Source organism: Melanostigma gelatinosum, assembly GCF_949748355.1.
Source record: "Melanostigma gelatinosum genome assembly, chromosome: 19".
NCBI lineage: Eukaryota > Metazoa > Chordata > Actinopteri > Perciformes > Zoarcidae > Melanostigma > Melanostigma gelatinosum.
The window spans coordinates 18061527-18076786 of NC_136652.1; the positions used below are offsets into that span (position 1 = coordinate 18061527).

A 15260-nucleotide genomic window follows, 5' to 3' on the forward strand; every position below is an offset into this window, starting at 1 on the left:
ATAAGAATATCATAAACCATGAGCTCTCTCATGATGCTCTCTGTAGTTTTGGTTTGATTTCGGGAGTGTTGACGGCTGTGTGGACAATAAGTATTTATTTTTGTGATTCATTAGAATTAGGTGTCAGTAAAAGGAGAGTTTGTAGAGGACACGTGTTGTGTTCGTACTTTAGAGTATTTATCATCATATAAAATAAAACAAATCCCTAAATGATTATACTTATGTGTGACTGAAACGTTTACAAAGAAAGCAACCAATGAATGCCTGCCACGTCAGCCACTATTGTTAGTGAGCAGCCAATGACTGACATTTGGAGGCGGGACAACATGGCAGGAACTCAGCAGTTAGCTCAAGGGGTGCTAAAACCAACTGTAAAATCAGTTTAATAAGAAAATAAAGCTTGTTTATACTCAACAGAAAGCGTGTTTATTAATATATTAAAACCGTCTTTACGTTTACTCATGTTTAATGTCCAGCATTACTTATAAAAGTGTCGAGGAAGATGTGTAGTTAACGTTAGCTCACAAAATGCTAATGACTACAACTTGCTAACTTGGCTAACAAGTAAACATGCTGCTACACACGACTACAAGTAGAAGTTAACACGAAAAACGTGGCATCAGGATCCTCACTTGGTGATTCAAGCACAAAGGGATGAAGAAGTGGAACTGGCGAGAAGGGCAGCGACCGCACAGGCGACGAGGTGGATGGTACAGAGGCAACCGACAATGGTCAACACAGGACGAACAGCGGTACGTCGGAAACATTGAAGTTTAAAACAATAATGTGATGTGAGCCTCTTTAGTCAATACTGGGCAGCACAGGCAGTGTTTGCAACGTCAGTAAGAGTGGTGTTCTGTTCACAGCTCTGGACATAATGCACGGCCACCATTAAGACCACCTCAGAGGAGATTGGAAAACCAGTCCTCATCCTCCTCATCTTCCTCATCATCGTCCTCCTCCTCCTCCTCTCAGACCAGCAGTGCTGCGCCAGGTCAGTACCAACCCTCTCCATAACTAAACAAGCATTAGTTCTCTGGTGCTGAGTCAACAGCCAATACACGTAACAAGCACTGTGTACTTGTTGGTCAGTGACAGTAAGTTATTTCATAACAGCAACACAAAATCCTTTTACAGTATATTGTTATGCCACAACATATACACAAATAATAAAACATTTTCCAAGCACATACTTTTTTGGATTTCCCTTTAACAAAAATGTATCTTAAAACAACAGTTTATCGATGTAATACAGCACACTCAATGTTTGTAATGTACTGTAGATAACACTTAATAGAGTCAAAAAGTCCTTAACTTTTCTCCACTCGTTCTGTTGCCAGAGCTGCCTGGTTTCTACTTTGACCCAGAGAAAAACCGTTACTTCCGCCTGCTGCCCGGACACAACAACTGTAACCCACTGACCAGAGAGCAGCTGCAGGAGAAAGAAAGAGAGAAACTGAGAAACAAGATGCTTGCAGAGGATGAAAAGCCCAGAAAAGTGGGTTTGTTGTGAGGGGGGGAGGGGGGGGGGGATCATTTTGCTCACCACATGCTTGGGTTTAATGGTGGGACACGTATGATCTTCTTCATAGAAAGCACCAAGAACAGGACTGAACACTTTGCTGCTGCTGCAGAAAAGACACCTCGGCATGTTACCTGAGAACTCCTATTGCAGGTACTGTGTCACACTGCTGTGTGCACTCATGGACATAGAGCTGAATACACACAGCTGTAATACATTCCAGAAAACAACCCCAGGAAAACACAGTGACTTTAATGATAATCAGTTGTGCATGTGTAGAGTTTTCTTTGGAGCACTGCTGGGCCACTAACTACAATGCAAATCAATTCTGACGTGAAAATAGTGAATTTAAAAATAGTCACAGTCAAAATATTGTGTTGTCTGACACCTTCAATTATGTTGATACAATTCCCGGAGAGCGGAGAGGAGGCGTGTTAATGATTGTGGTCTGCGGATGGTTGCAGTTGGTGTTTACGTGGTTACTGTGTGTCTCCAGGCTGGTCCATGAGGTGAAGGTCAGTGGAATGAAACGCCACAAACTGGAGATCCAGAGCACGGACAACAGCAACCCCAACACTGACAACTTCAGACTCATAGTGGTGAGAACATGGACACCCAGAACACGCAAGGGCTAATACAATATTGCAGTCGTATGTAGGGGCACCGTACAAACGCATTGTCTTCTGAATTCAAATTCATCTTTCTCAGGGGGACTCTGCATGTGAGCGAGTGTTCACAGTCAATGACGTCTCACACGGAGGCTGCAAGTACGGCATCATGAACTTCAGCAGCAGCAGCCGGGGATCTTTGTCTGTGGAAATGTGCGACAACCTCTACTTCACAAACCGCAAGGTGGGAGTGTTCCACAGGAGCCGGAGCGGTGACTCTTTTATTATATTTACATAAGCTAAAGGTTTTCTGCTGAATGTGTTTCAGGTGAATTCCATCTGCTGGGCCTCGGTCAACTACCCAGACTCCCACGTCCTGTATCCTTCAGCTGTAGTAGTGAGCTTCGTCAGCATGCATGCCTTTAAAAGCAAAGACTATATAGACTGTATAAGCGTCAGAGTCGAGTGCTGCCTGTATATCCCTTGACGGAGCTGACTGTCAGGCTGTGTCTGGTCGGAGCAGCAGACACCCCCGGCTGCGTCAGTTTACTTCCTGCTTCCCTCTTCAGCAACTCCAACCCAGGTTGTGCTGAATAGTCTTCTCAGGTTTCTCACACTATTTAAGACATTCACAGGAGCCGACTATATTTCATTACTTTGTCTGATTTTAACGTAAGGCTTTTTATTTAATTAAAATAATAATTAACTACAAACCTTTTTAGTTCATTAACTCTGAATGAACCTGAATTTGCAATGTACTCATATGCCAGCAGACTGAAAAAGAAGACATACTTCATGTTGGCATTGTTTGTTTACGACCCCATTATAACATTGCTCCTCTCTCCTCAGACCAGCCCGGGATGCTGTGTAGCTTTAAGATATCCTCAGCCTGGTCTTGTGCTTGGTGCCTCAACCCCCAGTTTGACAAGACCTTCAGCACCGGTCCGTGCATCCATCGTCATTTGCCTCGCAACGCATGATGAAATACGATATTCATAATCAAATGACCATAATAATTGGCTTCTGTAGAGCCGTGAGTTTGTTGGCGCGGCTAAAGTCTCTTATATCATACTCAATTTGTTTGGGCAGGAAAAAAAGCTACAGCTTGCTTGCTTTGGAATACAGAGTAACCTAGTAGATTCTTTTTTACGATAATTAAAGTAATATATTTGCTCTTCACCAATTTCTATATCTAAGATATGATGTGTTTTCACATGTGTTGGCAGGCCTGTCTCGTAGGGTGATCGTGAAAGATGCAGAGACGGGCCGAACGCAGACGTACAGCACCGGCAGCGACGTCTTGGCTCAGCAGTTTGCCCACCGGGTGAGTCATCTGTTGCATTACACAGTGATTGAGTTGACTGTTAGCATGTAGTATGGATTTCTCTTCAAGTGTGACGGAGCACAATGTAAGAAAGAGAAGAAAGGCCAGGAAAGTCAAATGCCTGCTCGTTTCCCCCCAGGTCCCTGTGCTGTTTAATGGTTGCCGATCAGGAGAGATCTTCAGCCTCGACCTGCGTCAGCGCGGCCGCAGGGATCAAAGCTGGAAGGCAAGTCGCTTCCACCAAGAGTCGGCCATCACCTCCGTACGCGTCCTCCAGGATGAGAACTACCTGCTAGCTGCTGACATGCTGGGCCAGGTCAGCTTTATTTACATTCGTTTTAAAGAGTGGGTCAAACGCCAGAAATGGGGCTCATGAAAAAGAAGATAATTAAGAAATAAATTAACCCACAGGGGTTTTGTTATTGCCATAACTTTGTCTGTCTTCTTCATTCATGTGCAGATTAAGCTGTGGGATGTGCGAGTGACGAAGCCAGTACAGGAGTACAAAGGGCACCACAATGAGCACGCCTACCTTCCCATCCAAGTCAATGAGCCTGAGGGGCTTTTGTTGGCAGGTAGGAGACACATCGGGCTTCATCAACATACTGTAAAACCATTTAGCTTTCACAACGTTCACGGTTTAACCGACTTAATCAAAGGGATACCAGGTTCAGAGCTACTCTGCTCGTGACGTAAGTCGACACGAGCTTCAAGATTGAGCCAGTCGCATTTAAAATACACTACGACCAGACGAGGTGTTTGGGAGAACCGAAGCTTGCCAAAGATGTCTAATGTCTCTCCAACTCATTTTGCATTTCCTCCTTTCTCTCTGCTTTCCCCAGTCGGTCAGGATTGCTACACAAGGCTATGGAGCCTACAAGATGGCCAATTACTGAGGACTATCCCATCCCCCCACCCAGCCGCAAACGACCTGATCCCCAGCGTGGTCTTCTCCTCCAAGTTGGGCGGCTGCAGGGGGCTCCCTGGCCTCCTCATGGCCGTCAAACACGACCTTTACTACTTCCCATACAACACCGACTACCAGGAAGGAGGAGAGCAGCCGGGCCGGCTTTTAAGAAAAGACTGACTATTCTTTATCTCGCTTATCATTTTCTTAAAACTCCATGGGGGGGTTGTTTTTGTTGCCAAATTTATGGATGGAGTTATATTTCATGGAGGGATTTTATAAGTGAAAGGGTTTGGCCAGTATGACCTCAGAAGAGTAACATTGAAGTCTCAGGGGAATGTTGTTTTTTGACCCACTTGTTTGTGCCAAAAGGAAATAGAAGTGCCACATACACAAGTGCACACAATTACTAGTTAAGATCTCTGTAATCTTTACAAAAAAGTGCTCTTACTTATGACGTGATTTAGGATGTTTCTGATCAGTGATAATACTGTAAATCAACACATTTTCTAATTGCTGTTCAATGACCATTCTATTTAAAAAAGGCAGTAAACACTGGTCTGTTGCATTGTATTTGCTCCTAAATGACACACACACTGAGTTTCTGCAGTTTAATACATACCGTATACATGATCATTAAGGTGTTGATTTGTTCCTTGTGACATTCGTAACATCTCTTGAAATAGGAACAATGACAGTTCACCGATTCAGGTAAAAGTGTTTCAGCTTATTTGTTGCCATAAAAAACAACCCAGGTTACCCATCCCGACAGTCAGCGCTCACAATGCCCAGGTGTTCAGTCAAAAGCGTGACTGCGTCATCGTGTGCGTTTGTCAGATAAATGTGCAGCAGTCTCAAACGTGGTGCTACGATCTAACTAGCTACTCAGCCTGAGTTGGAAGAGTAACAGATTACTCCTAGTTTTTGTTTCTCGGTTTGAGGGGCCAGCCTCAAAGATGGTTTCAAGTCTTTTCTGTACCATGATGATACTGTGAGCCAGCCACTCCTTAAAAGCCGTTCCTGTTGCATTTCATCCCAATGCAGTCAGATTTGTAGACATTTATTTTTAGTAGTTAACAATTTAAAAACAAATTGAGGCCATTTAAAAAATTCCCTATTCACTTTTGTGTACGTAAAATCTAAACAATGTGGACAGCGTTATTAAGGCTGCTCTATTATCTGCCCATTCAAATGCACAAACAACCACAAAGTATTGAGGGATTATGTAAGAAGCTGATACTAAGTAATGATATAAATTGGAATGTATCTCGGTGCTACAGTACATCAAAGGCTTCAGATTGTTCTAAAAGTTAAAGCTTCCAGGGCTGAAGCAGAAGGAAAACTACCGTACTGTGGATCCATTCGAACAAGGACAAGAAACAATCGGGATAGATCATGTTTTCCATCGATGAATGCTACACCCAGGGCTCCTGCAGAAACATTCTTAGAATAAAATGCTTACCTGGAATCAGTCCTATTATTAAACGGTTCACGCATGTAGCCCCAGACTACAAAAGGGTCTAACAGTACTAGTGTGTCACACTGGGGAGGGATTGTCAAAGGGGTTCATGTGCATCAATACACATTTTAAAAAAGGATGAAAAAGAGGTCGAATGGAAATTTACCTGAACTCAAATTGTAAGCAAGCGGGTACAGTACTACTCCCTTTCATAAGCTGCAAGTTCTTTTATCTCACCCCCCTTCTTGATATTCAAGTCTCACTCCGACTGCTATTCTTCACAGTGTAAAATAGAGGCATATTAAAGTGAAATAACGTCGGAAAAACAACAAACAAGAGTCCAACCTGCCGCGCACAGTCTAGTGGCAGCCAAGCAATGCCACTAAAGAGACCAAAGGGGAACAGAAGCATTTTTTTTCGCCACATGTCAGAAATGTTGGCAATTCCACTTTTCACAGAGGCCGGCGCCTTCGTCCTGCTAAAGCTCCCCGGGTTTCTGGTTGCAGCCGTTGCAGACCCTCACCGTGTGGTCCCATCCGCGGGAGGGCACGGCGCGCCGCTCCTGGGAGCAGTCGTCGCACACTCCCTGGCCACAGGCGCGGCAGTGGTGGATGGAGAGCCGCGGGGAGAACTCCCTCTGGCACTCGCTGCAGGCGTGGATGTCCTGATCTGGGACCCAGTAGGCCGGACGAGCGGCTTCCTTCACCAGGCCTGGACGCAGAGGAGAGGAAGCAGTAGTTAGAGCGATGGTTTCAGTTACAAAAAGGATCTTTATAATGTGGACGGATGTCATGCTCACCGAGAGGTATGTCGATGGCACCGACTACAGCCCCTAAAGTGTTCTGAACCACCTCCCCAACCTTCCTGGCTATCAGGGTGCCTCCCTCCTCCTCCAAGGCAGCGTCTAGCAACTCTGCAGCAGGGAAGCATGGACACATCAAAACCAGGAACTCACGCGCTGATAATCACATTCAATATAACTGACATCACATCAGACATTAAAGAGGGATTTACCTGTTGGGATTCCCCTGTTGTGGTAACACGCGTCGCAGACTCGGACAGGTGCGAGCCCCCAGCCCCTCTCTGGGACCGGCCGGGTTTTTGAGGAGCAGGACTCACAGAAGCCCTCTCCACAGGCACGACAGTGGTGCTTGGTGTCATTGGGCTGGAACTCTTCCCCACATTTATGGCATTTCTGCAACACACACACAGGATGACGTGCGAGTTTACTACCAGTTGTCACACTGCCGATGTAATTCCAAATAGTCGAAGCCAGCTGATTCTACACAATCTACCAGTTAACGGTTACAAATGCCAAATACGTGGAGGAAAAAGGCTAAACCTCGGTGAAAAAGACTGAGCTGTGGACAGCGTGGACTCTTTTTGTAAATTGGTCATTTCCCTCACAGTGTTTGTATTGTCCTCTAGCTGAAGTGCAGTTTTAGTTACGCACCAGGATGAGAGAGTTGGGCTTCCAGTAGGTCGGAGCGATCTGGTCGGTAAGCCACGAGGTGACTGCTTTGGCAGGCTTGACGCTGAGTTCAGACACTGACTGAGAAATGTATTTGACTCCATCCAGCAACCTCTGGGCGGCATTGTTGTTGTCTTTCAAAAAACCGTCTGACTGAAAAGAAGAAGAGGAGAGGAGAAGAACAAAGTAAAGATACAAATGAAAACAGTAGTGGACAGACTTTCTGTTGTGCTATCCAAAACCACATTTTGCTTTCGTTTGCTGGGCATCCACATTCAACCAACGGGCAAGAATATACTGCAAATGCAGCTCGCAATGGATGTGACAACATTCATTTGAGTTAAAACCTTTAAAAACATGGCCTGAACGTTTTGTATAATTAGATTAGGCAGACTCATCGAGGCTGTTCCACTGTGGACTTACCCCAGGCCAGATGTGCTGGATCTCTGTTCTGACCACTGTTTCCACTGGGTCCTGGTTTCCATACCAGTACTGCCTGCTTCTGTAGATCACTGCACAGTTGGGGCACTCGATTACATACCTGAACAAAGACAAAATAAATAGGTCAGAACCAGTACCAAGGGGAGAGACTATAATGCCTCTTGGTGTGTCTGTTATAAGTGTAAACGGGGGAATAGTTCCAGGTTAATTAAAGGGTTCATCACACTGTGCTTGCATAGAGAGTAGGGCTGGGCGATAAATCGATTTAATCGATTAATTCGAATGTGTGCTTTAAGGCGATGTGTTTTATTGAAAATCGAGAAAATCGCCCCCACCCTCCCCCCCCCGTTGGGTTCCCGTAGTTGAGTGCGCGCGCATTGTTTACAAACGAAAACAATGGCGGCCAGCAGTGAAGCTCTCGTTCTTAAGAGAGGGAAGAATGTGTCTTCGGTGGTCTGGAAATGGTTCGGGTTCGTGTCATCTGACACAGAACAAACAGCCTCAAACAGAGGCATGCCGCCGAGTGGGAGAAGCGTTACACCCTGAGGAGGGAGCAGGACCGCGGGAGCACAAGCGACGCTGTCTTCCTGGCAAAAAATATTTCGAAAAAACATGCACTACTGTTTAATACTGTTGGTTATGTTGTGAATGCACTTGATTTTGTTTACATGCACTTATTTACTGTGCAAAATATGTTATGTTGATGTTAGATCAGATGTTGCACTTTTGAAAATGTGAATGTTAAAGGGTCACATACATTTTATTTCATGCTGTGTTTGTATCAGTGTATTCAGTTAGAAAAGCTTACTGTAAAAAGTTACATTTGCACAGTTGTTTACAATGGAAGGCTACTATGTAATGCCATTTAATGTTATGTTTAATTTAATTTTATATTTAAATGATTCAGGGAAACAAAAGAGTGACCAAATACTTTTTGTATACTACAGGCACCTTTCTACAATGTTCAGGTTTTGTTTGCACTTTATTTTTATCAACCTACGAGGGAAAATCATCACAAAATAAAATAAAAAAAATTTTCAACAGCTTCTGTCATCTGCAAAAATTTGTGGGGGAAAAAAATCGATTTAAATCGTGAATCGGATTTTTTGTAAAAAAATCGGAGATTTTTTTTTTAGGCCATATCGCCCAGCCCTAATAGAGAGCCATTTCCAATCATCTTCCAAACGGCTCTGCGGTAGCTGGACTCACCCAGACCAGGCGTAGATGGCCAAGCCAAACCACGGTGAGTCAGACGAGGCTGTCGTTTTGGGAACCACTATTACCTCCTTCCCTCCCTCATAGCAGGCCTGAGAAGTTCAGCACAGACACTCAGAACCTCCTTGAGCAGGTACACTTCAACACATACACGTGTGGCATTCTGGGCCTGTACTTGCCTTGCAAGTGTAGATGCGGTTGTCGTACTGTGCAGAGTAGCGGCAGCGATGTTTGGCTTCGTGGTAGAGTCCTTCTTTTAGGTGATTCATGCTCCTCTTACAGCCTGAGCTGAAAGAATAATGGATAAAGTTGATTTTTATTATAATTCCAAATACTCTTACATTACTTATTAATTTAATAGTTATCTTATTATTATCTCCATCAGGAGGATCATGCGATGGGTCGTGAGTGAGTGAGTGAGTGAGTACCCCTGTGTCTGTCCACGGCTAATCTTACATTCTGCTGCAGCAAACTGCCTTAAATTGTATCTGACCAGTTATGGCTGCATGCTCAAGAACCTCTCATGGTTGCGGTGACTCAGACTTTCTCAAAACACCTTTTTTTTTGCCTGTTCTATACTGCCTGCTGACTCCTCACTCTTACAGCGTTTGGCTAACAGCTAACGGAACTACCAGTACACACACACACACACACACACTGCTGTCTCTCGACGCCACTGCTAAGCGGGCAGACAGCTTGGTGAGTTTCATCTCAAGCAGCTTGCCTGCATACATCGCTGCGTGTTTTACGACACCTTTCAGGCCATTGGTGTCTCGAAGGGGAGTTAGACAATAATGAGTTGTGTTGATTCAGTCCCACCACAGAGCGGTGGTCGTTGCAGAGACACCGGGCTACTGAGTACACTTTTCGAGTCATTAATTGACTTGGCTGACATTCACTTTTTGTCCTTCTATCAAAAGCTTAATGTCACTAAAAATAATTGGGTGAAACTAAGCCAGCCTGTGTGTGACCCACGGAGAAATAAAAGGGCACTGCCCAGTAGAGCACTGTGAGAAGCTCCTACATTACCCTGCAGAAGATAGCTGTGACATCTGAGAATGTTTAGTTGTGCGACACCTTTTCTGTCATATCTTCTTTGTAGTATCACTAAATTCCAATTTCTACATTGCTGTTAATGAACTGCAAAGGTCGCAGCGTGCAGAGGGACACGTACCCACAGCTGAGGCAGAGGCTGGAGCAGGTAAAGTACTCATCGGGAAAGAATGAGTTACTGGCCATGTGCTCATCTGAAATCTCCCCGCTGAAGCGCTCGCTCAGGGCCTGAAGGAAGGAGCCGGGGTGGGGGGGGATGAAGGGACAGGAAGAGTCAATAACGTTCACTGTCAATATTGACATCAACACATTCGTAGTGTATGAACACAAACGCGTTCTTTCTGTGCCACATTCCAAAATGTCCATAGGCGTGAGAATAATACCTGCAGAGCCTTGCAGATGACGCTTGCAGAGCGTGGCGAGCGGGTGGTGTTGTTGTCCAGCTGTTGCTCCAGGCTGCGCAGCAGACCGCTGAAGTCTGTGGGGGGGTTGTAGGTCCGGGTTCCACGGTACTGGATGGAGCTGAATGCTTCTGGAAACAGACCCAGCTTCCTGAAGCGCTCCTGGAGAAGACGCTCTGCCGATTCGGATGGTTTGTCTGGAGATGGAGAACAAACCAGAGGCAGAGACGGACAGAGAGTGGAGGAGAGAGAGAACATGGGATTCGTATGTCAGTCTTGTTCATTTTTGTAGTCCAAAAAATAAAAAGGTAGTGACTGACGTACCTGAGCCTAGAAGCTTGGTGTGCACCGTCTCATGGAAGATGATCACAGCAGGGCCCAGAGTGGACAACGGGACGTCCAGACCACAGCGGGTGGTCGTCGCTTTCAGCTCCCTGGTGAAATGTTTTAAGTAGGCGTCTGATGCATCACCGAGGAATTTGAAGAGGTCATCGTGGAGGCGGTCGGCATGGGTTCGGTAGATGACCACATCACAGATAGCCAGGACTTTGAGGAGCAGGCGTGTTCGCTGACCTTGATTTGCTCCTGGTGGGTGAAACCACAGTACGGTAAAATGTGTGTCCCCCCTACCTCTGTTTATTTCATGATATTAAGCTATTCCATTGTTTGCCCCATACCAGCCCCAAGCAGTCCTTCTGTGTCGATGACTACTACCCGGTGCATAGGGTCCATAGCTGCCCACACACCCACGGTGCAGGACTCTTGGGTGGGGGAGGTCTTGAACACTTCTCGTCCAAGGAAAAAAGTATGGTTCAGGGTGTGGGACTTGCCCTCCCCGGTGTTTCCAAAGATGGAGACCACTTTGAGGAGCTCATCTGACCTGCAGCCCAGTCTGCTCACAAAGTCCTCCTCATCCTTCACCTGAGAATCCACACGAGATCAGCCCCATCATCACCACATCTCAACAACAAGCTGCTGTTATATCAAATGTATTGCAACATGCATTTACCTGCATCTCCTCCCTCTCGTCCACCAGAAGGAAGCTGCACACCTTCTCCAGCTCTGCTTTCAGGATCTCCATCTGTGACTCCCCAGCAGTCTCGCTGTTGTCCTGGGGCGCTTTGGCAGGGGGGTACGGTGTCAGAGGGTGCTTCCTCTTGTTGACTCCACTGTGGGTGCGTTTCTGGCAGTCCAAACACAGGTTGATCTTACAGCCCTGGCAGCGCACCACTGCTCTGAGCCGCCCGCCGTTGACGGAGCAGCTGCTGTCACCTTTGCACGAGTCGCAGAAAGGAACATGGCCCGGTGCAATCCGAACCCGGTCGTGATTCCTCATCCGCTCCTGGCGATGGAGCTCCAGTTCGCAGCGGGCGCACTGCAAGCTGCCGCATTCATCGCATTCAAACGCAGCCTCATCTGAACCCCCACAGGCGTAGTTCTCCTGACAGCCCAGGACCGCGTTCATCCCTTTATCTGCAGCCGGACCTTGACCACTCATCTCAGGTCAGGTCAGGTCGACTTAGATTGTAACGGCAATTGCGGCAGAAGACGAATTTATGGTGCGGTCAAGCAAATCTCCACGACCAGATGTGATGAAACGTTAACCTTGTTGTTCAAATTCTCCACGAAAGAAAAAGAGCAAAATTCATGGAATACTGTCAGAAAGCAAAGTTCCTATTTAAAAGTAGCCCAATACGACAACAAAAATACGTTCTGAAACGCAATAACTAGTTTTATCTTATCACTCGAGCCACACAAAGAGACACACTAGACACTTTTAAAGAAACAAAAAAGCATTCGTTTCAATCGACTGACCTAGCAGCAGTTGGAAGAGTCCGACGGACGTCGACTGACTAAAACGCTGCCTCAACACAGTCTAAACGCGGACACGTATACTGTCAAACAACGCCGACTGCCACATATAGCTAACGTTGTTGAGAAAGTTAGCTTGCTGCGCTATTCTGTGTCGGTCGGACACCCTGACGATGTTGTTGCTTTTGCACCAGCTGATCGGCTTGTTTTTATCCAGAGTTCACAGGTAATTTTTTTAAACACAATGCATTCTGGGAAATTAAGGAGTTGGAGTTTTTCAAAGAAAGGCGAGGGATTTTATAAACTATTACGTATATATCTGATAGATATACTAACTTATACTCCTGAAACGGTTTCTAGATATAGTTTGGCGTTAGCTACCCGGCTAATTAAACAAATAAAGTGGATATATTGACAAGATGCTAACTTTACCCATAATGCTTTGCAACATCCCACCCAAACAACCTGTTGTAAAATAGCGAGTGCAGCTAACCTAGCTACTTGTCCTGGGAATATTCATTATTTTGCCGTCACGTTTTATTCTTATCTTATATGTAACTGGAGAGGTTTAGTTAGCATCGTATGTGCATGCATCATTTCCCACGTTATCTCCTCATATGCGACTGACCTTGCCTGTTCGCAGATAGCCAAAAGCTAGCTCAATGCTAACCTTGTTCTGAGTGTTAGCTGGCTAAGCTAACTGTGTTCGAGAGCTTTACTTTTTCCTCTGCTCTCACGATGGAGGACGAAACCTTCACTGATATTAATGGCAAAGTCATTTCTCTGGACTGTCAGAGTCACTCCAGCCTGTGCAGGGAGTTCACTGTCAGCGTCCCCAAAGTGTCCATCGGTAAGGTGTTGGTGTTCACCTGCTCTGTTTGGCTTTTGGCATACGCCGTGTTCTTCTTCACAGAGGTAAGACACATGAGTCCTTATGTTAACGTACAAGGTAATTTTCGTTGTTTTTGAGTATATAAACTTGTTACACTGAACAATATATACATGTTGAATGTCTTCTTTCTCTGTCTCTCTTGCAGAACACAGCTGTTCTGTCCAGTGCCATATTCGTCACCCTGGTTGGCATGATGCTTTACATCCACTTTGTGAAGGTAGACCACGAGTCCCTGATTGTCATCCACTCCTTGGGCATACAGCTGTCCTCCAGCTTCGCCTCAGGCCGTGAGACCACCTCGTTCATCGAGATGAGCAAGATCAAGGATATCGTCATCAATGAAGCTATTTATATGGTGAATAAGGACACTTATGCCTCTGTCACGTCATTATTTTATATTATATACTAAAGTTGTGTCAGCTTATGCTTTTGTAAGAAGAGTGCGTTGATGTGTAATGCTTTTATTTCAGCATCAAATCATCTACTACCTTTGTGTGCTGTTGAAGGACCCATCAGAACCTGATGCAGTGTTGAGTGTTGTGCCTTTGTTTCAGGTGAGGTTTGACTGCAAGGTGTACGCGTATCCCATAATGCAACTTGCTTTTGGTGTTTCTTGTTTACCTCCTGTATGAAGGCTTTTAATACACACGGTGTCATTTGCAGTAACCTGTTTCTAATTAACCTCTTTTTTTCTCTAATTGTTCAGAGTTCAAAGCCAAGGCTGAACTGCTTGGTGAAAGTTTACAAAAGCTGTCAGGAGATTCTTTCAAAGTGCTGATGACACACAACTCATACATACGCAATGTTTTTCTGGCCATGCGGTATGCTTTTAATATTTCTTTGTTCAATTCATTTAATTTTAGTAGATAGAAGCAGAAAGCTGGTCGTTTTTCTTGATTTGAGTATACAGTGAACTTTTCACAATTGTCCTCCTTTTCTAACTTGTATCAATGTGAATGTAATCTGTTGAATACAAAATCAAGTTTAGCTGTTATTCATTTTATAATAACTTTATGTTGTACTTTGTTGTGTAGTTACTTGAATAGCACTGGTGTTAGACTACTTAAACCTAAAGAGCCAGACCTGGCATCGACTTATTTATACATTTAGGTTTTAATTTACTATTTATGCCAATGTCTGTATTTTGCAAGCATTCCCACAATGTATTTTTGATAAAAAATAAATTTGTTATAACATAAAACAATCAATGTTGTTCCTAAATTATTTACTATCACTGGTAGATGCCGTAAGCTTTGGTTTAATGTTTGTGAGGCGCTTTACTTTCCTTCCCCAGTAGGGGGCAGCACCACACTTACTCAAGCTCATATATTGGAAATTAGATTCATGAATCAGAAGAAACCCCTGTATGTACACAGAAAACTTTTGAAAATACGAATTAAATGTGTAGTCCGAGATGCATTATATATACACACACAAAATACATTTTTATAAGTAAACATCCACACCTTCCTCAAATATATTTTTGCTCCCTCATAACGACACACACTTTTGGCTCTTAGAGGCAGTTGCACACATTTACCTCAGGTGTCACCTTACTTGAGACTTTACCAGACGTCTTTTTCAGAAATGTTACTCAAGGGTACCTCACTGAACAAACAACGATAATGACGTCGGTAGGATCACGTTCAGAATGAGTAACCATACACTTACACAGAGGAATGACCCTAACGGTTTGATACGGCTGATAAGTGCTGACCTGACACCACTATTTCTATTTTAACCTTGTTAAATTGTGATTGGAACAATTATTGTCACCCTAAAGAAGTATTATGCAACAAAACACATCTTGTCTCAGATCAGTGCTCTGTGAAGAAGTTTATTTTCTAATTTGCATAACAACCAATCGAAGAAGCACTTTCTTTTGATGAAGGAGCATTGTGTCCAGTGCTTACTGTAAAGTGACACTAATTTAATTAATTGCTATATGAATGTATACGTGAGGACAGTATAAGCATGTGATGTGATCACAGCTTGGAGTAAAAAGTTTTTCTCCTGGTTGTAACTAATCTGTAACAATATGTTTGAACATTTAATGGGTCTCCATTGCCCACAGTTTAAAGTTCAGAGTCCTTGTTTTCACCACCACTCCGCCTGTTTACCCCTCCAGGCCTTGTTTTTTCCCCCTTCTAATTCT

The 15260-nt window shown here is 44.5% G+C and overlaps 3 protein-coding genes across 3 annotated transcripts; 2 read left to right on the plus strand and 1 right to left on the minus strand.

The window, feature by feature from the left end:
* The first annotated feature begins 335 nt into the window (after nt 1–335).
* Nucleotides 336–4911, plus strand: wdr21 (WD repeat domain 21). Its single transcript, XM_079290588.1, has 13 exons — nt 336–752; nt 867–994; nt 1341–1498; nt 1593–1675; nt 2019–2121; nt 2231–2374; nt 2459–2508; nt 2634–2713; nt 2980–3072; nt 3357–3454; nt 3594–3770; nt 3915–4029; nt 4297–4911. Exons 1-13 carry the CDS (start codon nt 655–657, stop codon nt 4539–4541), a joined length of 1572 nt encoding a protein of 523 aa, XP_079146714.1. The 5' UTR covers nt 336–654; the 3' UTR covers nt 4542–4911.
* Nucleotides 4912–4958: 47 nt separating this feature from the next.
* zfyve1 (zinc finger, FYVE domain containing 1) lies at nt 4959–12360 on the minus strand. The gene is given in 13 exon segments (XM_079290818.1): nt 4959–6531; nt 6620–6733; nt 6835–7015; nt 7274–7444; nt 7715–7832; nt 8942–9050; nt 9053–9107; nt 9109–9235; nt 10122–10228; nt 10384–10598; nt 10726–10986; nt 11079–11322; nt 11411–12360. Coding segments are annotated over 13 exon segments (2424 nt in total). The 5' UTR covers nt 11900–12360; the 3' UTR covers nt 4959–6298.
* A 112-nt stretch (nt 12361–12472) lies between these two features.
* Nucleotides 12473–14259, plus strand: pigh (phosphatidylinositol glycan anchor biosynthesis, class H). The gene is made up of 4 exons (XM_079290819.1): nt 12473–13128; nt 13251–13460; nt 13576–13659; nt 13812–14259. Exons 1-4 carry the CDS (start codon nt 12952–12954, stop codon nt 13881–13883), a joined length of 543 nt encoding a protein of 180 aa, XP_079146945.1. The 5' UTR covers nt 12473–12951; the 3' UTR covers nt 13884–14259.
* Nucleotides 14260–15260: the final 1001 nt, after the last annotated feature.